Below are 26,152 nucleotides of genomic sequence, written 5' to 3'. Positions count from 1 at the left end.
GCCAAAGACAGGTGTGCCCCGGTTTTCCTAACTGACACCCGTCCTCGGCTGCCAGGCCTCCAGCCCTCACCACGCGGGCCGCCCTCAACCTGCACTGCACACCTCGAGGGCCCCGAGCAGAACTCCACACCGAGGGGGACTGGGCCAATACTGCCCACATCTGCTCATACTTCTCACGGCGCGGTTTACGATGATGCTGACCGTTAAGCAGCTCTGTCGGCACCTAGTGCAACAGCGATCCTGCAGTTCTCCACGCCCAGGACGTTCCCAGCGGAGGTGCCCTCGGAGGCGTCGGGCGGTTCTGTAATCGCACACAGGACTCACACTTGGGTCTCACACCCAGGTCTGCACCAGTGCTCCCAGCTGCTGAGGTCACTGACCATCAGTTCACCCGTTAAAGCGATGGGGAAGCATTCCTTCTGCATCACCATTCACATCAGATGACAAAAAGCGAGTAAGAACAGAGACAAGGGCTGCGGCCTCTGCACGGTCCGGTGCAGCAGGCGTGGCCACAGGTGGCTCCCAGGACTGGAAGGTGCCTAAGCCACAGAGATGTGCCGTCACTGTCAATACACACCGACTTCAAAGACTTAGTACCAAAAAACGTAACCTATCCCAGTGGTTTCTCGCATTGATTACATGTTGGAATCACACTTTGGACATATTTAGATGTACTGCATAAAAAAAAATACACTCTGCCATTCATTTCACCTGTTCCTCTTTACTCTTGTTTTTTAATCGGGTACCAGAAAAGGATAAATGATGTGGCTTCCGTTATATTTCTATGGGACGGCAGCTGCTCCAGAAATCTTTCTCTGAGACAACATGGTCGGTCAGCAGTCTGTCTTCCGAGATGGTTCATCTGCTCTGAACTGTCTCTGTGATCTCCTAACTCACATACCGCAGTCTTACCCGTGAAAATATTCTGGGCAAGTTTTGCCAAATGCTTTTAATCCACGTATTTCCAGATCTCCACAACCGTTAGGAAGGAGACACACACTCCCTGACTCTTGGCCGGGCTGCTGAGCCTGGCTGGTGGTTTGGCAGGTCAGCGCTTCCCTTTTCCTACCCCTGGTCAAGGGTCAATTTCCTTAGGCGCTGATCACCTGCTCAGGTAAAGGAATGAACGTAAAACAGGCATGTGCCAGCTCACTGTGCAGGCGTGGAGGAGCCCAGCACTCAATTTGCATTCTGTTTCCTAAATGCATGGGCGAGCGGCCAGTGTGCCTGTGGTGGCAGAGCCATTATTGAGGACCGTCATTCAGATGGCCGCTCTCACCCAGGCTTTGATTTGCATCTGGATGACAGGGACCTCCGAACGGGACAGGCCGTGGCATCGGCAGGACTTAACACAGCTTCGTGGCTGCCTCCCGCCCATCCTATGACCTGGGTTCTATCACCTAGGTTCTTGGGCTGCTCTGTCCACACCACACTCTGCTCTAGGTGTTGGTGGGATAAAGATGATTCCACAAGACCTGCCAGGCCACGCTCCGCCCCTGCCACACCTGGCTCATGCTCCTTCCTTTCCCTGGGCCTTCCCCGCCCCCATCACGTTCCTGGCCCCCATCACGTTCCTGGCCTCTTGAGTGTGGCACAGAGGGCGGGAGCATGTGCCAGAAAGATGGTGCTCCTTCCTCCTGCCACCAGTGACTGGCAGTGCCCTGGCCACTTAAGTCTTCTGCAAATGTCTTTGGACGTCACAGCTGAAGGGCCGGCCTCATCCCATCACTGTTTTCATTTCCTGCTCCTCCCTTTATGTTACATTTTCCCCTCCATTAACAAACGTATTTTAATGGACACTGTGGAGAGAGATGAGCAGTATATTCTAGAGCCATCCATCAGCTTTTTGGAAACCACCCTCCTCCTGCTTTAATGGAAGCCGGTACCTGCTGCCGCTGCGGGCCAGGAAGCCCGTCTGTGCTTCGCAACCAGCCTCTCCATCCAGGGGCAGCGCCAGCCCGGAATGAGTCAGTGCACGATCATCTCATCCTTCAGCAATCGGAATGAGATCCGGAGCCGACCTAGATGGCTTCGAGGCCTGAGTTGTACAGCCTTGAGCACTGGGGGCAGGTGCAGGGACGTGACCTGAGCTACAGGCGAGCAGACATTACAGAGGGAAAAGCAAGAGCCGAAATGCACCAGAAGCAGAGACAGGAGACCGCACAATCTGAGAGTGAGTGAGTGAAAGTGAGAGAGAGAGAGTGAGAGAGAGAGAGGACACACCTGTCCTGGCCCCCCATTTCCATGAAGCCTCACCTTCCTGCCGGCTCCGTAGGCTCCGCAGTGGTCATGCCAGTGACCCCCGGCTAGCCTTGAGCTTCGGCTGCATGAGCTTCTGCACCTGTAAGAAATCAGCTCCGACCAAAACACACCTGCCTCCCCGAGCACCATCCCTCCACCCCCCGCATGGCCCTGAGGCTTCATGAAAGCAGACACTGGCACCTGCTGAAACCCAGGCCTCTGACCACACGTCCTTTGAGAAATGACGACACAGAAACCTCTGCCCACCCCAAGTTTTTCTCAGTAAGGAAGAGTTTATTGCAGGAAGGAGGCGAAAGTCTAACAATGCGAAGGAACTACAGGGCCCACCAGGTTAGAAGAGAAGCAGGTAAAACAAATACACGGCTTATGTACAATTATTAAAAAGAGCAGGTGGTGGAAAACGAGGAAAAACTGCCAGCAGCCTTCCAGGAGGTTAGTAACAGAGGGGTCTGCGGGCACCTCCGCCCGGTCCTGCCTGTGCCCTGGGCCGGCAGCTGTCCGGGCTCCGGAGGGGTCGCAGGTGACAGGAGGAGGCCGGGCCGCTCAGGACGCCCGGTTTGTCCCGCTCCTGGTGCGGAGGCCGTGATGCCGCGTGCGCCAGGCCTTTCATTCTAAAGCCCGAGGCCAACTTTATTAGTGTTTTCAAGTCATACGAGGGAAGAGTGGTGGGGAAACACACAATGTCCAGGGAAGAAAGGCACCTCCCCGGGGTCTGTGTACAAATAAATACCCAGTGTTGTCTTCCGCGAGCCCAGCCCCGCGCTGCGCGGGGCCTGTCCCATGGCCCTGTCCTCCCGCTGAGTCTCCGCGGAAAGCCAGTCCTCCGCCGGCAGCAGGGAAGGCTCCGGCACCTCCCAGGACCCCACCCGGGACAAACGCGCCCCAAGTTCTCGGTAAGAAAGGGGCGCTCGGAGTTACTCTGAGCTCCTTAAATAAGGGAGAGGTCTTGGCTCATCTAAAGTGTTTCTATAAAAATGCATTAAATGCTGGAAAAAAGTTGCACATTCTGGTGACGCTGTAAAACGTCCATTGAACTGAAATGCAGATCATTTAAAACAAGCCGCTCCGAACAGGTCGCCACCGCCGACGCTGCCTCTGCCGCCCCAGGCACCGAGGGCAGAGCAGGTGGGAGCCAGGCAGCCGCGGTGGGAGCCCGGGCAGCGGCCCGCAGAGGAAGGTGCAGGGGTCAGTCCCGGTGGCGGCGCCAGGTCCCTGCGCGCTCCCAGCCCGGGGTGGGGGAGCAGGGGCGCGGGGGAGATTCCGGGGCGCCAGGGGGCTCCTGGGCGGAGGGAGGAACTGGAGAGGCGAGCTCCGTGCTGGACCGGCCGCCGTCCTGACCGTGTTTGCTGCAGAAGATCTGGCCCTCCTTATCTAGAGCCGTGTTCTGCGGAGAGACCAGCGGGACAGCGCGTTAGCCTGCAGGCCAGGGCGCGGCGACCACGACAGCGCACGACGAGCATGCAGGGCTCAGGGACAGAGGAGGAGAAATAACCGCAGGCCTCTCCTAGCAGAAGCTTGCGCACCAAGCTGGCTCGGGCCCCTCCCCTGCCTCTCCCTGCCTCTGCGGCTCACTGGGTGCCCCTGCGCCCTGCCTGTCGGCTGCGGGGACTCTTCTAGCTCCGAGCTGCACCTGAGTTCTCAGTGTTTCTTCCCCGGGCCCAGACCTGGAGCCCAAAGGAATCTGGTCCCATAAGCAGACCCTAGGAGAAGGTTAGGGCTTTGACCGTGAGCCTTTCTCCAGAAAGCTCTCCATCACAGGTGGAAATACAAATAAGTAATCCCCTTATACCTCGCGTGGCTGCTTACGCCACGGAAGGCCTGGGGACCGATGCCGCCATAGCACCCGTTTCAGATCCTCCACATCCCTCACCTGCTCTGCTTTACCTCCTCGCACCCCGACGTTCCTAATCTGCTCAAGAGACAGCCACAAATGGTAAGAAATCGCCTTGCTTTCTGGCCCTGCCCTGGGCGGGGAGACTTTCCCTCCTCTGACTCATTTTGAGGATTTCTTGTTTGTCCAGCGAGATCCAGGCAGCTCTCAGGCACCTAGCTAAAAGGCAGGGCCATCAGAAGGCATTTTGCAACCTAACTACCTCGGGGGGAGGGGGAATGTACCCCCGATTCCTTCAGCACTCTGACTGAAATTATAAAGAGGCCTGGAGAAATCCGAATCATCAAGGGGCTTGCTAAGAGAGAGGGCCCCTGGCTGCCTTCCGGCCCTCGGTGCCAGCGGTCCATGGGCCCTTCCGAGCTCAGGCGGAGCATCAGTAATTCCAAGGACAATGTCAGTGACTGAGCAGAGGAAACTGTGGAAAAGCCAAACCAGATACTTAGTGTCGCCCTTCCACAAGCTTCCGGCCCCCAGCCGCCCTTTGCAAGAACACGGACCACGCGAGAGGCAGCCTTCGGTTTTTTCTACCCCAGAATTTCTGCCGGTAGAAGAAACCACCAGCCATCCCGTTATTTCTCCTCTTCTCTTCCTGTGGAGAACGTGTGCAGTGGGACAGAGCATCGCAGGCAGTTAGTACATACCATGGCCTTGGACCTAGTCAGAGGGAGCAAAGGCAGGCGGCGGGGAGGCAGGAGAGGGGGAGAGAAGCAGGGACAGAAACTAGACTTACTTTAAACAGAAGCAACACGATTGAAACAGTTTTGTCTGTCTTAAATTAAGCCCAAATCATTCCCAGAGTACCCGGGAAGGAAGCATAATCCCCCTGAGCCGAAAGCACTCTGTTCGCATTCATGGCTCCTCAGAGTCAAATTCCATGGGAACCAGGTTTCTTGTCGTTCCCTTTTCGGCCACAAGGTGGCGTCCTCTGATCCCCCAGGCTGGGAGGAGCCCAATGGGACAGACAAATAGCCCCCTGGGCAAATGCACTGTCCTTTCCTCTGGCTAAGGACCAGCCGGAGAAATGCAAGTGCAATCCAAACCAGCAGGCCTGTCTTAAACCAAAACCTACCCAATAGAATTCTCTTCTCTTATCCCAAAGGCTAGCTGACGCTACACTGTCTTGCTGATAAAAATGCCTTCTCTGGGAAAGTAGTTGGAGAAAGAGAACAAAGACCTTCACAAAGGTACCCATCTTATGCTGTCACTCACAAAAAAAAATGCTTTTTCACAGAAGTGGGGGGAAAAAACACAAAAAACATTTATCAAGAGGACTCCTAGAGCCCTCCTATGCACTCGCCAGCTGTTGTCTGCGAAGGAAGGCAGTGTGGCAGGCTGGGGAAGCTTCCCTAGGGGGTGCTCGGCTGGCCAAGAGGGTGGCAGCAGGTACAGGAGACCCGCACCGAGAAGCAGCTGAGAGCTGGCCGCTGGCGTCAGAAGTCTGAGAAAAGCATGCAGATTTAGGGGGCCGAGCGCGAGAGCTGCTCTGTGAAGCACAGCGTGGTGAATACCAGATTTCTGCTTCGGGAGTCCCCACAGTCTCAGCTGGGTAAAGTGGAACTCAGAAGTGTGTCTCAAACTGTCAAATCAAACTGTCAAATGAAACGCAGACAACAGCATCAACTGTACTTTCTCTCACTGTTATTTACCATTCCTACCCTTTCATTTCTCCCAGGAGCCTCAGGCACCAACGTTCTGTTTTTGGGGGTTTTTTTTTGGGGGGGGTGACAGTGGGTAGTAAGGCTCTCTGTAGGTTACACAACAGTTAGCTGGGGGCCCCACCTCCAACATGTACGCACTGTTCCCACTACTGTCTGCATCAGCAGGAACCATATCAGCCTCACATACTCCAGTTATGGAGAACATATAAATACCAGGGAGATTAATTTGTGATTCTTTTTAATATGAGAAACATTGAAAACTGTTCCCAAGGGCAGGACACACAGACACACAGGATAACGACACGGAAGCCTTGCAAGCTGCCCCCACACAACCGTGCCCCCGGTCAGGTCCTCAGGTGGGTGAGGAGGAGCATGACGTCACCCCAGCTTTTGGGGACAAGCCAAACTTCACAGGCCGGCTCTCTGGCCGTCGGGAATTGGTACCTCCAGAGACAAGCTCTACTGATTTCCCCTGTAGGTGCTGAATGGGACAGTGTCACTCAGCAGCTCCTCAGAGCTAACAGCCCGCAGAGTTGTGTAGGGAACCCGGGGTTAGACAGAGCCCTGCCAACATGCTCCGAGTGACAACGGGATACATGTGTGAGCACACGTTTACAGTCACCAATGGAGTTACAGGTAATAGCAGGTTGTTCATTCATAGAAACACCCAGTTAAAGCTCAGAAGTTTAAAATTTGACTGGGGAACTCCATCAACACATGGAGAAATGGGTTCTGTCCGAGGGTTTCTCAACGGCATCATCCAGAACCAAGCCTGTGCTGGAGCCTGAGGCAGGAGGGCGGGCGTGCTGGAGCCTCAGCAGGCCACAGGCCTCCGGCCAGCAATGCCCATGTGGGCCCTGAGTCGGTTCTCCCAGGCCCTGGGCCCAGCTCTGCAAAGGCCCTTTCTCCAGGGGACCAGGCAACTGTATGAATGTACAGTCACTAGATCTTGATTCTAACTAATCACTCTTCTTAAGGCTCTTCATTACGCGTCAAGTACGCCAATTTATAGTTTTTCTAAATTTTCCCAGAAGTTGCCTAACTTTGGGGCATGTGGCAGGCTGCACACTCCTTATCTCGTCCACCATCAGGGAATCACTGAAAATGTGCTCCTGCTGTTGGCTCAGTCAAGGAGGTTCTTTTGGCGTTCTCTCTCTCTCTCTCTTCTCTCTCTCTCTCTCACTCTCTCCCTCTCCCCCCCCCCCCACCACACACCCATATCTCCCTCTTCCCCCCCTTCTCTTCTATCTCACCTTCGCACCTCCCCCTCCCCCCAGCCCATTTTCTTTGTCTCTATTTCCCTTAAACCCCAAGGGCCCTTCTTATGCTGTTCCTCTATGGCTCACGGCTACTACCCCTGTGACTTTCTAAATAAACTTTCTATTAAATTTGGGGGGGAAAGATGGTTCTTTTCAAAGTGTGTAAGCTGTCATTCTGTGACAACGCCGCCTTTCTCAGGCTTTCTGCGAGCACGGCTGAAATGCCAGGAAAACCACAACTCAAGAGGCCTTCCCAGATTTTGGCACAGAACGCTCCAAAGTCCTGAAACGTGTCAAAAGATCCTGTTTGCAGGCTTTGTCTGGGGGAGGGGTGGGGGGGGGGAGCAAGCTTTCCAGCAGGGAGAGCTGAGGGAGGTGCAGGGACAGAGGGCTGCCAAGTGCACACAGCCTCCCCGGGGACGGAGGAGGGACAGACCAGCGAGGCCAAGAAGGTGGTGGATACTCAGCAGCTGTATTTCATCTTCACCGGGGAGGGGAGGCGTGTGCTCCCACCCAACTCCTATGGGGATGTCCTTAGGTTCCTCGACTACAGTGCCCCAGGAGAATGAGCAACTGGTTTCCTTCCAATTGGTCAGGAAGCAAGCAAACCTTCCCAGAAGGGGCGGGGCCTGCCCTGCCCTGAGGAGGATGGAGCTGGGAGGCGGCCAGCAGGAGCCACCAGGCCACCAGGTGGCTGTAGGTGCTGTGAGACCCAAGGCTGTCAGGAGTGGCCTAGATGTTAACAACCGGGCACCCGTTTCCTAGAAAGTCTGGTGGTGAGGACACCCCAGCTGAGTCTCTGGCTCTGGGGGGTGGGGGAGGGGCCACCCCTCCTTGCTCCCCGAGCCTGTGAGGGGTGTGGGCAGATGGAGCGCCCAGGCCCAGACGCTGGCTGTTTCGCACCCCGGCTCCATGAGCGGGTGCGGGGCTGCTCAGAGCTGGCTGCGTGGTCCCCCTTTGCCAAGGGCTGGGGTCTGACAGCGTGGCTGGGGGTGCAGAGTGCAATTCCGGCTGCTTTGTCTGTTCTGCCCTTATTTCCCTTTCGCTGAACTTACGTAAACTGGTTGTGTTTATGGATTTCGGTAAACTGCCTGGAAAACACTCTGGAAGAAGGAAGGCCTGAAAAAATATGGCGATCTGGCGATCGTTGTTCCAGACTTCTCCTAACATTCTACCCTGAAAAAACCAATTTCTCTACAGTGTTCCGTACTTTTAAAAGCCACAAAAGACCGATTTTTAAAAATGGCATTTGTTTAACTTGGGCTGTTTCTTATCCTAAACCTCGAAGAATAATTCGCACCTCCAGTCAACTGTTTTGGAAGCCTCGGGCAGGCAGGGGGTTCCTTCCTGGTGCTATAAACCCCGCAGAGGGGAAAGCAGCAGCCACCACCCCGAGGGCACTGGGCCCAGACAGGCAGGAGCGCCTGGGCCTAGACCTGTGGCCTGGCCTCGCTGGTGTCTGCGCAATTCCCCACCCTGTGCACCTCCCGTGCCAAGCCCATCTCGCAGGGAGAAGAGGACATGGAAGGCACCAGCTTCCATGTGCGGGAAGCTCTTTAGCAATTTACTTCCCAAGCGTCAGGGTTGGCGGAGAGTCAGGCCAGACACGGCACTCCCCAGGCAGAGCCGGGCCACTTACCATGATCACGGAGACCCCGGTGGTGGTGCTGTTCTGTTTGGGGAGCGCGTTATTAAAGTGCTGTTTTAGTTTACCTGTCACTTCAGCCTGCATATTATTCTCCTGGGAGGCGTCATCCTACAGAAAGGAATGGAATACAGTGGTTTGGGTTTTCAGGGCTCCCCTGTCTATTCCTTAACAGGCAGGCACACACCACCCACCACCACCACCATCTCTTCCGAATGGGCCATCTTAGCCACGAGGTCAGGGGAACCACGGCCTATGAACAATGACCCTGTTACTCTGCAGCTCTGGGCCCTCAGAGAGACCTACACCACTCACCCGGCTCCTGAGGTCCTAACGGAGTTAATTACCCTCACGCTCTGGGAGCCTCCTGAGCGAGGGGGCGCTGACTTCCCAGGGTCACTGTTCACAGGACCGTGTTTGCCCTAAACCCACAGGCACCGCCTAAGTCCCAAGAACTCTAGTCAACAGGACACACCCCTCGCCAGCCCGGCTCTGGGAAGGACGGTGCCTCACTCCCCACACACGTCGGGGCTCCTGTGGCCATGGCCATGGAGACAGAGGGATCAGGGTCTGAAACATGCTCATCTCTGGCCAAATCCTGAAAACCCTCAGCCCTAAGAGCCACAGAAGGCAAAGCCGAAAGGCTCCTTAGAGGACAGCCCAGCCAACCCCTTCCTTCTGCAGCGCCGGGAGCTGAGGCAGAGAAAGCGACAGTGGCTTCCCGGGCCACGCACAGAGCAGGATCGAACACTCGAGGATCCCGGTGCCAACTGCTCCAGAGAAGCCCTCCAAGGAGAGAACAGGCATCTACCTGCCGCGGAAGTGGGTGCAGAGCTTCGCCTGTGCAAGAGCCGTGGCGAGGAAGCACGCCGTCGGCCACGGGACGCACAGGTGAGGTCACTCCCTCCCGGGAATGTGGGTACCTACCGACACCCAGGGGTGGCTCAGGATTTGTCCCGCAGTACACCGCGCTTCCACGTTGACCTGAAGCATCTGGCTGATTAATTCCTGGAAAGAAATGAAGACAACAGAGGTGACCAAAGGGCGACAATTCCAGCGTAAATACAGAAATCGGAGTTTGCACCAAGTACCTCAGGGAACAGCCAGCACACTGCTCAGACATTTGAGCTGAAAAGCTATTATCGCCTCCACTCCCAGCGCCCGCCAGGCGGGTCCGCAGGCACGGCTGCCCCGAGCGGGCAGCGTGAGCGGAAAGGCTCTCCTGGGCCCGCCTTACCCCCAGACGTTCTCCCCGAAGAGCTCGGGTCCTTGCCACCCTCCCACAACGTGACGCCGCGCTGCCGTTCCTTCCGGCAATTCAGTCTGCCTCACGAGTCCACCCCCGTGTTCTGATGGTGCGTAGTGCGGATTTTTTGAATAAATGAACAAATGTTTAGGGCATAAAGGAGCAAAGGAGGATGGCGGGCGCCCGCTGGGAGGAGAGCCAGGCCAGCTTCCAGAACCTGGTTAACCGTGTCCGAGACGATACTATGGAATGAACTTGAGAAGAAGCGTGGTTCAAAGTCAAGAACAGACTTGGAGCTAGTTTTTTAAATATATTTTTTATTAATTTCAGAGAGGAAGGGAGAGATAGAAACATCAATGATGAGAATGAAGAGAGAAGGAAGAGAGAGAGGGAGAGGGAGAGGGAGAGGGGGGGGGAGAGAGAGAGAGAGAGAGAGAGAGAGAGAGAGATATAAATCGTCTGCCTCCTACAAGCCCCACATGGGCTGAGGACCCTTGGACATGACGAGCCCACAGACAGGCCTGGAGCATACCTTTGCGGAGTCCGTGATGTTATCCCAGTAGGGGGCTGGGAACTCGAGCTTCCCGGCCAGGATCTGGTCGAAGAGGTCTTCCTGAAGATTGTTCTCGCTGTTGGCAAAAAAGAAACGGAAGCAGAGCCAAGGTCACCACAGAGTTTCCAACAAAACACTCACGGGAAGGGTGGGGAGAGGAGTCCGGTCTCGGGCTTGGGCATGTCCCATCTCCACTGCATGTGTGATGACACACTTTTCCCTTCAGACGTGAACAGTGAGCTTGAGAACACGTCCAAAGGCCTGGGAATGAGAGAGAGAGAGAGAGAGAGAGAGAGAGAGAGAGAGAGAGAGAGAGAGAGAAGAGGTGGGAAGGAGAAAAGAGGGAGAGAGAGACCCACAAAGACTCAAGAAAGGTGCGGAGTGGGCACAGCTCAGCTTGGGGAGATGAAGGAGGCTTGGAGATGGATGGATGGTGGTGGTTGCACAAAACTTTGGAAATGTGCTTCATGCCACGGACCTATATACTTAAAACAGTTAAAATGATCCACTTTGTTATGTATATTTTGCCACAATAAAAAAGACAAGAAAGCCCTAGCTGGTTGGCTCAGTGGATAGAGAGTCAGCCTGCAGACTGAAGGGTCCCAGGTTCGATTCCAGTCAAGGGCACATGCCCAGGTTGCGGGCTCCATCCCCAGTAGAGGATATGCAGGAGGCAGCCAATCAATGATTCTCTCTCATCACTGATGTTTCTATCTCTCTCCGCCTCTCCCTTCCTCTCTGAAATCAATAAAGATATAGTTTAACAAAAAACAACACAAAAACAGAAAAACATGGGACCCACGAATCATATAAATCCTCATTCCAGGAACAAGAGGCACCTCAGCGTCTGCCTCACTTCATGGCTCATGGCCGTCAGAGTGGAAAAGCAGTGATGCTGAGCCAGATCTCCTTGCCCTTCCTCTCCCCTTTTCCAACCCAAAAGCCAAAGATGAGTGAAGCGGCCAACACGTGAAAGAGTCATCCAGAGGTCAGAGTCGGGGTTGAAGAGTCAGGACATAATTGGCTCCCCATGGGAGCCTGACGTTCAGGTAAGCTCAGTCCGGAAGGAAGAGCCCCTGGAGGACGTCAACGGGAACTGCACAGGTTGGAACGAGCTCTCCTCGCCGCCCGGTGGGCAGCGTCCCCACCTGTGCCTCACGGTCACCACCTTAACGGTGCACTGGCTGGTGCCTAACGAATACGTGATGACTTGTGACAGAAAGTGCCGGGGAAAATGCAGTAAGCGGATGCCCCCCCCCCCCCGAACCTGCTTCTGCACAGCCACAGAGCCCCTCGTCTAATGGGCATATCCATGGCCAGAGTGAGAACAACGTTCTTGCCTTTCAGGGTCATTACCAGGCCCCAGTAGAAAACTCAGCATGGACTGTCGGAGTCAAGATCACAACCCGGAAGTGGAGTCCAGTCCACCTGGCAGGTGTCCAGCATTTCTTAGATTCCCAACACGACCCCGCAGCCTGGTGCTCAGGGTGCTCACAGGCCCGGCCGCCAGCCCTGCCAGAGCGGGCAGGGACAGTGTGGCGTCCTTAGAAACAGGCAGTTTAGGACAGTACTCAGAGTCAGACTCCGGGGCAGTGAGATGATGTGGCTATTTCATTCTTGTTCTATGAAAAAGAGTAGTGTCTTTGAGCTGTGCAAATATCCATGACATCTACCCAAGCCCAGTTCAATGCACAGCTGCTGGCCACGGAGTCTGGGTCAATAGACACACTGAGAAGCTAACGTCAGCCTGAAAACCGGGCAAGGCAAGAGATCCCCACCGCTCTCCTGAAAAGTGGTTTTCTTTGAGTGTGGACAATCTGTTTCTATTTGCGTGTTGTTTTGTTTTGTTGTTTGTGTTTTTATTTAAATATATTTTTTATTGATTTCAGAGAGGAAGGGAGAGAGAGAGATAGAAACATCGATGAGAAAGAATCACTGATTGGCTGCTTCCTGCACGCCTCCTACTGGGGATGGAGCCTGCAACTTGGGCATGTGCCCTTGATCAGAATTGAACCCAGGACCCTTCAGTCTGCAGGCCGATGCTCTATCCACTGAGCTAAACCGGCTAGGGCATGCATTGTTTTTTTCTGGATTTTTTTTTTTTTTGAGTTTTAGAGAGAAAGGTAGAGAGAGGGAGAGGGAGAGGGAGAGAGAGAAACATCTATATGAGAGGGAGATATAAATCACTGCCTCCTACAAGCCCCCCACTAGGGATTGAGCCTGAAACCCAGTGAATGAGCCCTTATCAGGGATCGAACCAGCAACCTTTCAGTACACGAGATGATGCCCAATCAATTGAGCCACACTGGCCAGGGCAAAGTGTTTCTTTCTTTCTTTCTTTCTTTTTTTTTTTTCAAAGTGTTTCTTTCTAGATGTCTAAACTTTTTTTTTTTTTTTCAAAGTGTTTCTGACTGCACTAGGCTCAACTGGCCTTCAAAATACGTGAAGGATGCACCTAAAACATAATGAGGTTCTATGAAAACCTTTAGAAAACCAGGGGACGCCAAGAGACAGTAGTAGAAGCTATAAAATAAATCACCTCTTTCCAGAATCGACCCCTCCATCCCTATGACTCCAGTCATCTCCCTTTTTCTTTTTTTCCTGGAATCTCAAGTGACTTATATTCTGTTAATACATATGGCTTTTATTTTGTTAATAAACAGCTAAAAAGTTGGAAGTGAGTCTGCAGCATTCATTCCGGTTCTTGGCAAACATAGCCTGAGTCAACAAACAGAACCATGGAATGTCCTGGCAATTAGGATTCACCCCAAGCATCCATGCTGTGAACCGCAAGCGGTTCAGGCTTCCCTCACTAAAAGAACAGAAAGCGAAAGATCATTTATCCTTCTTAGTAGTCACAGAAGAAAAGCCACTCCGAATCTACACTGGATCTATTACCACATGTATACGCCACAATCTGGCTAAGATGCTTGGGGCACTTATCCTAAAACAAGAGCCTGGAATCAAGGTGCTCTACACCTAAAAATGTGCTTTAAGAAAAACCTCAAAAACAACAAAAGAATTTGCGTCCATTCTCTCTCTTCAGTGATGAGTCAAGGCAACGTCAAGGTCAGGCTAGGTAACCTGAGAACGTGGGTGAGCTATTCTACACGTGATGCCCAAACATTTCATTTATGGGCTGTGCCTGTTTTTAAGAGAAACACACAAAACAAAAAAATCTCAGTCTAGTCATGCAAATACTCCTTTTTGTCAGTGGCCCTAAAACAGACTTGCTTAGGCAATAACTAAACTGTCGGTTGCCTCTAGAAAACCAATATCCTGGGGTTGAGAAGATGGAAGGAAGAATTCATGTCAGCCTAAGACCAAAGCCTGGAAAAAGAAAAGTGAGACACACCAGAGCTAAAGAAGCGGAAACTGTAAACCCCACGTAACAATTTCAATTAAAAGGCTTTGGGTTAAAATTACTTTGGGTATAAAACAAAGACAGTGTTTTGAAATATCTGTTTGAAGGACTTTCATTTTAGGTACAAATTTATGCAATCTGTTTCATACCAGAGCCCTTTATCACGATTAACAGGACCATTTCCATACTGTGCTCCCTATGCAGTTTGAATAAAGTCGGTCCTGGGATCTCTCCAGAAGGTCTCTGTGCCGTGAAGATGCTTCCGTAACAAGCACTTAACATTACAGATTCCCTTTCATCACAGCATAGGAAAGACGGGAAGCATTTTTGTAAATTTCCTAAGTAAGCTGCCTGGGTTGTGGGACCAGCTTCTGAGTAGAATGTTTAAGGGCAGTAGCTTTACTGCCTTTGATTAGCCAGCCTTAACTCCAGATCCTACAAAGAAGCTACTGTCCACTGGGTATCAAGTCACAATAAGCACATACTTGTTTAATGTGAGCCTCACTTTTGTTAAAAAGTAAAAAAGCAGTCAAAGGAAAAAACTCCCAGCTGCACTGACAAGTGGAAACACTAGAGGGAGTTGTGAGCACACCTTCCTCTAACACTGATCCCTCCCTGATACCCTTTTCCGATTGGTCTCCACTTGGGTCAACCATCACGGAGGGGAATTACGCTGTAACTGGCCCCAAGAACAACAGCTAGCATAACACACTACCCTCTACGCTTTACTAGTTCCCAAAACAGGTCATTGCTGAAACCAGCCAGGGCACCGCGTGATTGAAAAAATGGCCACAGATGATTCCCTTCCCTGTAAGTACGGGTAATCCTCTCCCACACTTACTCGAGGCTTGGCTGTTTGACTTCAGTTGGTCAACAGGACATCAATCAGCAAATGTGAAGCAAGCGGAGACTTGAAAAGCATTCAGACCCTCTTCTAGCTGCTTTGGGGAGTCCTGAATCCACTGTCATGGGAAACCCAGGCTAGCCCACTGGAGGCTGAAAGGCACACGGCCAGGTCATATCGGATGTCCCAGCTGACGCTGAGTCAACTGGCAGGCACGTGAGTGAGGCCACACTGGACCATCAAACCCCCACTGAGCCAACCCAGACCAGACGGAAGACCCGCCCAACTGATGCACAGAACTAACTGACAGCCCAAACTGTAGGAGTCATTTGTTATTCAAGAAAATGTTAAGTGATGTGTGCAATAATCCTACAGTCTGTGCAACCCACCTGGGCAACGTCCTTGATGGAAGACCACGATGCCGATGGCCAGGCAGAAGGCTTTCCACCTGCAGAAACCGAACCCATGCCACGAGGACAAGGCCCCACTCACTCACTTCTACACCTTTCACTGAATGTTTGTGATTCCCAGCCCTCAGCTGAGCATACCCCTATGTCCTGTTTACTTTTCTTGATCCATATTCTTGCGATGTGTGTCTTTACCCCTGAGACTCTCAAAAGGAGAGGCTGACACCTCTGTGTCACTCCCGCGTTCGCGGTAGTGTCCGTAAAAACGGTCAACTCAGCTGAACATCGATCATTTCAAAAAGATAAAACGTTCAACTTTTCTGGATGTTTGGAATCTTTCAGAATACGATGGTTGGGTGTGGTGATGAAACAAGCCTGTTTTTCACCTTCACACCTAACACCACACTGTCAATACCATGACCTCAGAGGATACGCTGTGTTCGCCATTTGATTCCCGACATTTAGAATAGCTCGTAGCACACAGCAGCTACTCAACAAACAGTTGCAAAGTGAGCAAAAGAAGAGATTAAAATGAAAAGAGTGCTCAAGAAAGCCCAGAAGAAAATCAAATGTGCCTCAATAGGTGAACTTCTGCTTCAAAGTCACCCCAAAGAAGGAGACGGAACTGATCAAAAGAAGTGCTGAGGGCGAAGCCCCATGTCAAACCTGTGCACACTCACGGCTGAGTAACAAGTGTGCCGTGCCCTCCGTGACACACCCTGACCCGCGTGTGCCCCCTCTGCTCCCAGGGGCATGGTTACCAAGGACTCAATCCCTTTGTTCCCAGGCCTATTTATGCACAAAGTGTCTGTAATTCTACTCCACTGAGTATTATGTGAGTGGATACAATGAATGTTATAAGTTCTCTTTTCGGTAAGAACTAGGTTGAATGCTTTGAAAAATGGTCAAAAAACTGTTCCCAAGTTAAGTAGGAGAGGCAACTATTAAAAACTGGAAAAAGGCTTTCCTAGAAGGATCAGATTGCTTCGCAGGATCTATAAATATCACTCCCCTTGAAAATAACTGAGAATGGAAACTGCAGACACTGGATGGTGGGTGTGGTTTACAGAAGAATGACCATGAGAAACTCATACACAGCAAAGGCCCTGGCCTCACATCAGAGGTGTGGTCGAGGGATATACATGAACAGGTTGTAGAATAAGATAAAGAGTGAAAGGCAGGTCTCTATACGTTTTAGCTGGCATTGTCACTGACCAGCTCTGGTCCTGACTGCCAGGAGTAACATCTGCTTCCTGATCCAGGGAGAGGGTTTACTAGTACAATTCAAATGATGTGCTGACCTTCGGAACGGCGGGAATCCGCAGAGAAGTATGTACGTGATCACGCCTGCTGCCCAAATGTCCACCTTCAGGCCATAGCTAGGGAAACAAAGTGGGTGGAAGGGGGAGAAATAATGATATTACCCCCAGAACCCTCCACATTACCCGAGTACTTGCCTTTGTGAAAAAAAAGGGGGGGGCCTTTTCAGTATCAAACTGTCCATTTCACGTAGAGGAATTCACTGCCCTTTGGGCAAAGGCACCTGCTCTTCTCCCAGTCCTAATTACACCCTTGGGGACACTGCCATGTTCCCATGACCAGCCTGGGAACAAAAGTCCCGGCCCAGGCCCAGAGCTCTTGAACGTAGAAGCACACACTTAAGTTCCCAAGATCAGAGTCATGGTGCAGGTTAGCCATCTCTCCCGCCCTCCACCTTCTCGGGAGTCACGTGGAAACACAGGAGGATGCCCAAAACATACCTTTCCCCACCAAAGAAGGGCACAACCCAAACCGCCAGGGGTCTCACCCGGTTTCAGCAATGATTTCTGGAGCCACGTAGGTTGGTGTGCCGCAGACGGTGTACAAGGGCCCTTCCACCACGGTGGCCAGCCCGAAGTCGCCCAGTTTCAAAGACTTGGTTCCATCGGGATACTCGCACACCTGGAACAGAAACCGGCCGATTGTCAGACGCTGTTTTTGGTCTCCATGATTCCAAGAGGGGCTGTGGAATGAGGTAGAAATGGCACAGATACGTTGACCAATAAACTCAAAAGAAATCTCTGCTTGTTATAGTTAACACTATGATTTATCTTTGATGCTTTGAAGCCCGAATGTTGCTCTGGAGAGATTTTTGCATGATTGTGCGGAATTTGGAAAAGACATTTCCTACCTCTGCAAAAAAAGTGCCTTCCCTAGGAGCATACTGAGCACGTGTGCATGCTCACACAGCAGCGAGGGATGCTCGCCTGACATGGCACGAGAGGCCTCTCAGCCTGGAAGTGAAACCCTGGCCTGCACCACGTGCTTCCCAGAGTGAGGTGCTCGAGAGTCTCGGAAACATGTTCATTAAGTGCCACGAAAGCACCAGGTGTTCTCTAAGAGACTTGCATGTTTCAGGTAGAAAATAAAATGAGGACTTGTTCTCTGCAGAGTCAATGATGAATATAAACATTACGTGGGGGGAATCTTGAAGTTTAGACAGAAAATGAACGTTGGAATCAGACAGCTTGAACGTGAATAACCAAGCACCCCCCTCATTTTCTGGCTGTGTGACCTTCGAGGGTCACTCACCCTCTCTGAGCACATCCCCTCATCTGTGAAATAGGATGATATGGGATTGGTGTGAAGATAAAATGAGAGCAGGCTTGGATCAGGGCTCTGTGAGCGATCCTTCCCTCGCCTGGAAGGTCTGGCTGGTTAGAGCAGAAACCATGATATTGGAAAAGGTCTAACAATGTTGCTGAGATGTCAATGTTTTTGCTTAAATTGAAGCAACTTTTCTAGACAGCCTTTCAGCAACGTGTACATTTCTTACCATCATTTATAACCTCTGATCCAGGAAACCTACTTCTCAGAACCAACCCTGAGGGAACAGAGATGGACCCTGAGGTTATATACCAGGGCATCAATCTCAGACTTTTATCTATCTTTTAAAAAACTGGAAGCAACATAAGTCATGGTACATCCCTGCAATAAAATATTATACTGTCACTAATAAGCACATTTCAGTAAGTATTAATCATATGGACACACTCACCATATTACGTAACATAAAAAGGAATATTCAACATTATGTGTATATATATATACACACACACACACACACACACATATATATATATATATATATATATGTGTGTGTGTGTGTGTGTGTGTGTATATGTAATATAACACACCAAGATGCTTAGTGTGTCTCTAGGTGTTAACACTGAGGATTACTTGAACTTCCTCCCTTTTACTTTTCAGTAGTTTCCAATGAACACGCATTGGTTCCATAATGAGGAAAAAAAATTTATATATTTAGGCAGGTTTTCCTTATGGGACCACAGTCTGGAGGTTACATCCTTACATGGATGGATCTGGAAGCAATCCAGTGTGTGTGGGAGAATACAGGTCTGACTATAACCTTTAACGTGCTCTCTATTTGTCTCTTGGATGTCCATTTTGAAAAGCCTGAATTTCAGAGACTATCTGCAAAGGCCTCATCTGGGCTTATGTAACATCTTCCTCTATTTTTATACTTTATCGCTTGCTTTCCCTCAGATTTTACTATAAGCTGACCAGGTTTTCACCTAAATTACTACTTATGAGAGGAGTGAAACATTTAGAAAATTATGTTTTTTCAAGATAAGCATGTTAACAACATCATCCATTAGTCCGATGCTTAAAGAGGCGAGTGATTTATACAGCCATCAATAAAACACATCAAGGGCCTCGGGCGCCCCCATCTTAATGACCCCCTAATCTTTACAGGCATTTCATCAAGGGTGACCCCGAAATGCCGTCTTCCCATGGGATGTCCTCCTGAGTTTGAGAAGACTGTTTTTCTCCCGGTTTTGATAACTGCCTCCACGTTGATGTCCTGCACACACACCCAGCACACAACTTTAGGACGTTCAAGTTTCACAGGGGTAGCCGTGGGGCCTGGAGCCCCTCACAGACATTCATCATCCCGAGTCACCCCGACTCAGCAGGACCGTATTCAAAGCTCCTAATGGTTTAGCCTGAAGCAACAGAACCCAGGCTCAGTCCTGCTGCCGTCCTAGGCCGCCCGTCCATCCATTATGCCTAATGTAAACACGGGCGAGAACACGCGGGTGGAGGAAATTACAGCCAGAATTTATGACGCATTTACCAAAACCCAGACGTCAGGAAGAAATTCCCGAAGTAATGGCAGTGATAAGAACATTATAAGCAACATTATAATTCTAAATGCATCATGAGAGTTTTTTTTTTTTTTTTTAAACCCAGTTTCATTAATGTCATTGTTATTTTGTTTTTATAACTTTAAAATACACTCATTACCTACGTTTTTGAAAAATAGTGTTTATTTTAGACATTCAATTTAGGGACGCCTAGGGGTCCTCCAGGGTTGTTGTCAGACCCTCAGGAGTCCCAGAAGCCCCGTTTTTCACAGCCCCTGTAAGGAATTCCCAGTCAGTCAGAGGCGGGAGCAGAACTAGAAAGGGGCTGAACAGTCCATAACCGCCGAGTTATGTCTGAGCAAGTGGTGCTTCTTGGCCAAACATCAAAAGGGAAGCGTCATCAGGGGCAGACGAGCCTGAAATAATAATATTTTATCTGAGTCATCTCTCCCCAGGGCTAGACACAGAGGCAAGTGTGTGGAAGACAATTTGAGTACATTTCAAATCTCCGCTGGAGACTCTTCAGAGCAGGAAACATCTATCTATCATCAGTCTATGTGCACGCACACCTGCACACGCACGCACACCTACAGCACTGCTTTAAGAGGCTGCTTCGCACACCCCCTCCCGGGGTCTGCAAGACCCATGTGAGCTGGAGAAGGAGGTGCGTGCCGGGCTCCAGGCGTTCTGTCTGGCAGAGCTCAGTTCTCCCCGGGCACCCGCATTCTCGCGGGGAGATTTCTATATTCTCCCTGGACTGCCGTCGCCACCCGCGGGACCATTAGGAAGAGAATCGCTGCCTCCATTCCACAGATGAGGAAACTGAGGCACAGAGCACTCTCGTGAGCAGCGGACAGCTCAGTGCACATTATCCAACCAATACCCCTGCCGTCCGGGGGCAGTCTGCTCTGAGGAGCCGCAGGCCTGGCAGAGCCCCCCACCACACGCAGGGATTCGGGGTGCATTCAGACAGACCCCGCTGTGCGCGCCGTGGCCCCGCGGCGTTCCTGTGCCCGGCCAAGGGCGGAGACGCCTGTGAAAAGCGGCTCTCGGAATGCAAACATAAAAAATGTGAGGAATGCAGATCCCACATACGCAGCGAACGCCGCATGTTCTCTAAATAAAATGTCAACGGGATGATTTAGAAGGACTTCAAATGTGAGAAACCAGCCCTCTGCTCTCCCGTCCCCGGAACTCCTGGAGAGCGGGATTTATCACGGCCGCACAGTTAACTCTGACAGGGCACCGCCAGGCCGTAACTCACCCGGCAAGGGCCACCGCTGCGCTCCCTGACACGGCGGCCACGCACCCCCGAAGGCAGGGTTTAAATTACGGCACCGGCACCGCTGCCAGAGAAGGGGATGCAAATCAGATGTCTGCTCTGGTGTTTCAAAAACGGAACTTGGTCCTGGAGCAGGAAGAGGCTGGCAGTCACTGTGTTTACTTTCAGCGCCACTGGCACGTCTCCCCCTCGGCCGGTGCCCACCTGTGGGCTGAATTCTAGACTCTGCTGAGGGGTCTGGTTGGGATTTCGAAGGCACGTGTGTTACTTAGACATGCGCAGCCGGGGGTGTCCGGAGGCTGGCCCATGGCCCTTCTTCCAGGCATTGGTTTTGTCACCTTTTCTTTCTCCTCCCTTCTGAGCAGCACAAGGGGGCTGGTGCAGGTGGAGAAGGGCAGACACACAGCCGGGCCCAGCTACACGGATGAGGAGCTTGATTCCAATGTCCTGGTGACATTCTGGGGCACGCTGTGCGAGACATCACTCCCCGTCACAGCATCTTCCCCTGATGCATAACACGCTTTCACGTTCTGAGACTGTCCATGCATTAAAAATTGTGAGCGGAAAAGAGAAGAAAGGAGAGGCGAGCGTGGACTCAGGGAGCTGGGAGATGGACACGCAGGTCACAGGAAGGTCACTAATGCCTCGGGCAGCCTCCTGCGGGGCCCAGAGCTGCGGTTGGGGCTGGCTCCACAGCAGCCAATGGTTTGTGGGGACCTGTGGCTCCTTTGTCCACAGGGAACAGCGTCGATAACTGCAGCACTGGGGTGAAGGGGCACGGACGGCTGGGAGAGATCAAGGGGGTGTCCTCACTAACACCACAGCATCTGTGTCTGGCCACACTCGGGGACAGTCCTGTCACCTCTGCCGGCAAAGCCCTTAGGCAAACCCAGCCAGATGGCGGGGGGAGCCTAGGCCTGCCAGACACCGCAAGGCCACCGTGGGCAAGACGCCTGTTTGGAGGAGAGCACACCATGTCCTCGCCTCTATCCCGAGGCCCAGTTACAATGCGGCCTCCGTTCCTCCTCCAAGTTCCTAAAACTGAATCACACTGCATCTGATTTTACCGAGCAAGGATATTTGTTTCCCTAATAGGAACATACAGAGATAAAACGCAGTTCCCTCCCGGCAGGAATCAGTCAGAAAAAAAGTCACACGCTTTCAAATGGACGTTCAGAAGTCATCAAATGGTGTTACCCTACGGGGAAAACACACTGTGGACGGGCAGGAAGCCCCAGCAGGGCCTCAACGCCTGCCCACCCATGCACATTCCTTCCAGCGATTATTTGCGTGGTGCCAGCACGACTTGGGCTGTAAAGATGCGTGCCCCAGCGCCAGCAGCTAGCTAGCCGAGTGACCGTCAGCCAATCTCCAAACATTTCCTGCACATCCACTGTTCAAGGCCCGGAGACACTAGGATAACTGGGACACAAACCTTGCCCCCACTGGTGCTTATGATCTAGAATAGGAGACAGACAGAGTAGATGATAAAATCGACGTGTCATGGCAAGTGCAGCAGAAACCAGAGGTGGCCACCACGGACTCTGCCCAGGGCTGAGGCCAAAGAAGTCGTGCCTTTGGCGCCATCTCACAAGATCAGTGTGTTTGTCACACTGCTGGGAGACAGGGCAGTGCAGAGACCAGTATGGACATAAGCAGGTGAGGTATACTAGTAATGCTATTGATAAAGTCAGTTTTAACTAACTACAGGGGATGGGGAAGCCATTGAGATTAACATGATCTAGAACACTCAGGTAACCTCACCTCCCAAACAGTAATGATGATGACAGCTCAGCCCTGAAAGGTAGAACTAGATAAACCAACAGTCTTGTGTATGTTTGTGTGCGTGCATGTGTGTGTGTGCATGCACAACTCCCCAGTCAGCCTCTCTAAAATTCCTCTGCAATGTAGACACAAGGATGGGCCCCACCAGCAAGCTTTGCTCAGTTAGTAAAGCCATCAGGAAGGTGTGTTAAAGGTGGCTTGATGGGTGGGGGAGGGCTGGTAACAGAAAGGAGGCTGGAAAGGTAAATTGGGACCAGATTAAGAAGCACTTTGAGCCCAGCCAGTGTGGCTCAATGGTTGAGCATGGACCTATGAACCAGGAGGTCACAGTTCGATTCCCACTTAGGGTGCATGCCCAGGTTGTGGGCTCAATTGCCAGTAGGGGGCGTGCAGGAGGCAGCCACTCAATGATTCGCTCTCATCACTGATGTTTCTCTCTCTCTCCCTCTCTCTCTCTGAAATCAATAAATTTTTTTTAAAGAAGCACCTTGAGTGCAACAGTACACAGTTCTGTGAACAATGGGGCAAATGAGACTTTTCAGCAAGAAAAATTAGCATCTCTGGGTCTCAATTTCTGTATTTGTGAAGCTGAGATGAATGGACTAGATGTCCAAAGTTCTGTCCGGCCCATAAACGAACCCTCACGCTCTCATTCTGTTTCCCATTTATTCTTCAGACTATTTTGCCTCAAAAGAATTTTCCTGTTCACCTTTCTTCCGTCGGTACTGTCAACAAAACGGAAGTGAAAGCACATTTTCTAACGTCTGGTAAACCATACATGCAGAAATGCAGTTCAGTTGAAGAAATTCACTATTTGGCGGTGACTGACTTGCGTCAGACTGGTTTTTGAAATTTAAACTCTCCCAGCCCCTTGTTGCAGGACTGGTCATAGACTCTCAAATGTCACCGTTTGCATGTGATTGTGGTCACTTTAAAGGAAGAGAAACATGAGGTGGGACAGAAGCGGCGGCGGCGACGTACCAGGAGGTTTTCCGGCTTGATGTCCCTGTGCACAATGCTGAGGCCGTGCAGGTACCGGAGGGCGCTGGCCAGGTTGTACACCATGGCACTGCCGTCCCGCTCCGTGTACTTGGTTGAAGAGGTAATTGCATCAAAGAGGTCTCCACCCTGAAGGACACGAAAGAACAGATCAAAACATCAACAGTGGCAATCCCACGAAGGTGACAAAGAAGGTCAGCGGCCTGGAGTCGTTTTTTTAAAATGCTACGAAAATGGATGATTACGAATAAAGCTTCAAGGTAGCAAAACACGTTTCTGATTAGGTCCTTCAAGAATACGGTTAAGTCTCGGGATCTGGCGCCAGGGAAACCTCCTGAAAGCTCTCCCCCTCTTACCTTGACCAATTCCATCACCAGGAAGAGCTCGGTGGCCGTTTCCATCTCCTCCACCAGCATGATGATGTTCGGGTGTTTCACTTGGCGCAGGATGGACACTTCATTCTCGATCAGGTGCTCCTGTCAAACGGGGGGAAGGGGGGAGGTGACCAGACGGCCAGGACTCCTGCCTGTCTGTGCCCCAAAGGACATCCGTCTGTAGGGCTGGTGCTCAGGGAAGCAGCTCCCTTGGTGCAGAGACACCAAACCCTGCCCTCACTGGTTCCCAGCGGGACAGGTCACTGTGACATCTCAGGGTCACTAACAGAAAGAACAGGCACCCTTCAAAACAGCCCTCAGCAGGGCTCAGTGGGTCCACCCTGACACATAACAACAGACGGCCTTCCTGTCTCTTCACGGCCTCCAACACCTCAGGGGGCTGTGGCGCTATCAAAGTGCAGGCACGCGGCACTGTGCTTGTACTCCAGTGGGAGCCACGTTTTAATCCCCGTTCCCTGGGAAACAACAACTGGGCATAAGAGGAAACAGCATGCGTGTGGCACATGACTTGGGCATTAACATTTCGTTCACCAGAGGATGCTCCTGATGATCCTGTATTTCAGAAACCAAGATATATACGTGCACACGGGGACCATGATTCTGATTTTAACCCTACTCACTTCTCCTCTGAAAATACCACCCGATTGTCAGTCCTGGGGATCTGCCCTGCATCAACAAGTTTACTCCCGGCATGGAGGAGTTATTCTCCACACGCAACGATGGGTCATGAACTGCTGCTGCTCTGTTTTATCATGAGACATGAAACTTCTCAATAACGTCACACCCGTCGGTCCTCGTTAACTGTAATAATGAATTGTCTTGAATTTGGGGTACACTCTGTAAAATTAACAAGCTGCCCTCTGACACATTCTATAGACACCATTTGCTACCTAAATACATATGTGTATATATCCATGTGTGTGTGTCCCTTACACTGTCCCTTGTGCCTCTGCTATCATGAATTCCAGAACTAAATTTAGTGTTCCACTGCAGTGGGAACACAATGATCTTATCTCTAGTTCATGCTCTCATTCTGTTTAAAAAACGGAACTTGGTCCTGGAACATACAGAGATAAAACTTCAAATTTTATGGTTCCTCTCTTATCTTCATGCATCCATGTGAACGTGTGTTCTCACCGTAAGCCATCTCCAATGCTTTTCTGACAATAGTTGGAAGTATAAATGTTAACAATAAGTAATACACAGAGAAAGTCCGTTGCAAGCGCCGGCACAGGGTGGGCTGTGTTTCTTGAGCGTGGAATGCCCTGTGCTTGTCCAGGTAAACACTGGCCAGTGACGGTGCAAATGCTAACCGGAGGCAGGGGAGAGAAAAGAACCAGTGCTGACCAGGAGTCCAGTCACTGTTTGTCCATCGCTGTGCAGGGTGCTTGTGCAACATCCTCACCCTTCATCCTTTAGGACAACATCCTCACCCTTCATCCTTTAGGACAGTGCTTCGAGGCAGAATGCAAACCCCAGGTTCCTGACATCCAAGCCCACACTTCCTGTGCTACACAACATCACCTTTCAAAGGAGATTGCTTTGGTCAACGTCAAGTTGGAATTTTTCAAAAATGAAATGATAGCTGCACAGCTGTATACATTTAATTGCTCAAAAAGACAGGAACGAGAGGCTGCATCATAGCGAACTGGGCAGCCAGGCAGACCCACACCAGGCGTGGAGCAGGAAGGAACACCCGTGCCCTCAGCGAGCAGGGCTGGGAGGGCCGCATCCCGTGCCCAGCGCTGGGAGCAGAGTGAGCTGCCCTTCCCTGAACACAAAGGGGAGAAAATGAACCCATTCCCCTCTCTGTGAAGCCAGGACAGCAGTCGCTACCACTGTAGTAAAAGAGGCATTTTTTAGAAAAGCTAAATGGACGTATCACTTCAGTTCTCCCTCCTCCCCATTTCCGCCAAAGTTGGAAGAGTCTGTAAATTTACCTCTGCTTGTGATGCTCACTGAGAGTGATGCATGTAAAATAATCCCCATCACCAGGACCCAGGATCTCTCAAATTGGAGTTAAAATAAGATGTCTACCGCCTAAGGCAGCGGTTCTCAACCTGTGGGCCGTGACCCCTTTGGCGGTCGAAGGACCCTTCCACAGGGGTCGCCTAAGACCATCCTGCATATCAGATATTTACATGATGATTCATAACAGTAGCAACATTACAGTTATGAAGTAGCATGTAAAATAATCCCCATCACCAGGACCCAGGAACTCTCTCAAATTGGAGTTAAAAAGGGATGTCTACCGCCTAAGGAGACTGCACCTCCCCAAAGTTGTCTTTTCCCATGGAAAGCGTAACAGAAAGGCTCCTGGGACGTCAGGGAGGACTTTCCCCTGGACTGCGGGCAGTGCTGCATTTTACATTGTGCAGCAATATTTTCTCTACCACCACATGTTACCTCAGATCACT

At 51.4% G+C, this 26,152-nt stretch overlaps 1 protein-coding gene across 4 annotated transcripts in view; it reads right to left on the bottom strand.

The window, feature by feature from the left end:
- Positions 1–2,501: 2,501 nt before the first annotated feature.
- The window catches only part of DCLK2 (doublecortin like kinase 2), a 135,955-nt gene continuing 112,304 nt past the window's right edge, over positions 2,502–26,152 (bottom strand). For 2 of the 4 annotated variants that reach the window (XR_002829614.1, XR_002829615.1), the window contains exons 9-17: positions 23,697–23,816; positions 23,323–23,469; positions 16,937–17,070; positions 16,431–16,508; positions 10,494–10,590; positions 9,643–9,723; positions 8,710–8,826; positions 5,662–5,742; positions 3,541–3,646 (exon numbers count right to left, since the gene is read on the bottom strand). Coding sequence is in view for 2 of the 4 variants with exons in the window: in XM_006081768.3 (XP_006081830.1) it covers positions 3,449–3,646; positions 8,710–8,826; positions 9,643–9,723; positions 10,494–10,590; positions 16,431–16,508; positions 16,937–17,070; positions 23,323–23,469; positions 23,697–23,816 (972 nt within the window). In the remaining 2 variants the exon portion in view is untranslated. Of the gene's footprint in view, positions 3,647–5,661; positions 5,743–8,709; positions 8,827–9,642; positions 9,724–10,493; positions 10,591–16,430; positions 16,509–16,936; positions 17,071–23,322; positions 23,470–23,696; positions 23,817–26,152 lie in introns of all 4 variants that reach the window. The other 2 variants (XM_006081768.3, XM_006081769.3) reach the window with 1 other exon arrangement.

Source organism: Myotis lucifugus, unplaced genomic scaffold, assembly GCF_000147115.1.
Source record: "Myotis lucifugus unplaced genomic scaffold, Myoluc2.0 scaffold_1, whole genome shotgun sequence".
Classification (NCBI taxonomy): Eukaryota; Metazoa; Chordata; class Mammalia; order Chiroptera; family Vespertilionidae; genus Myotis; species Myotis lucifugus.
Note: the sequence above shows the minus strand (reverse complement) of the source record. Positions and strands in the feature narration are given on the sequence as shown.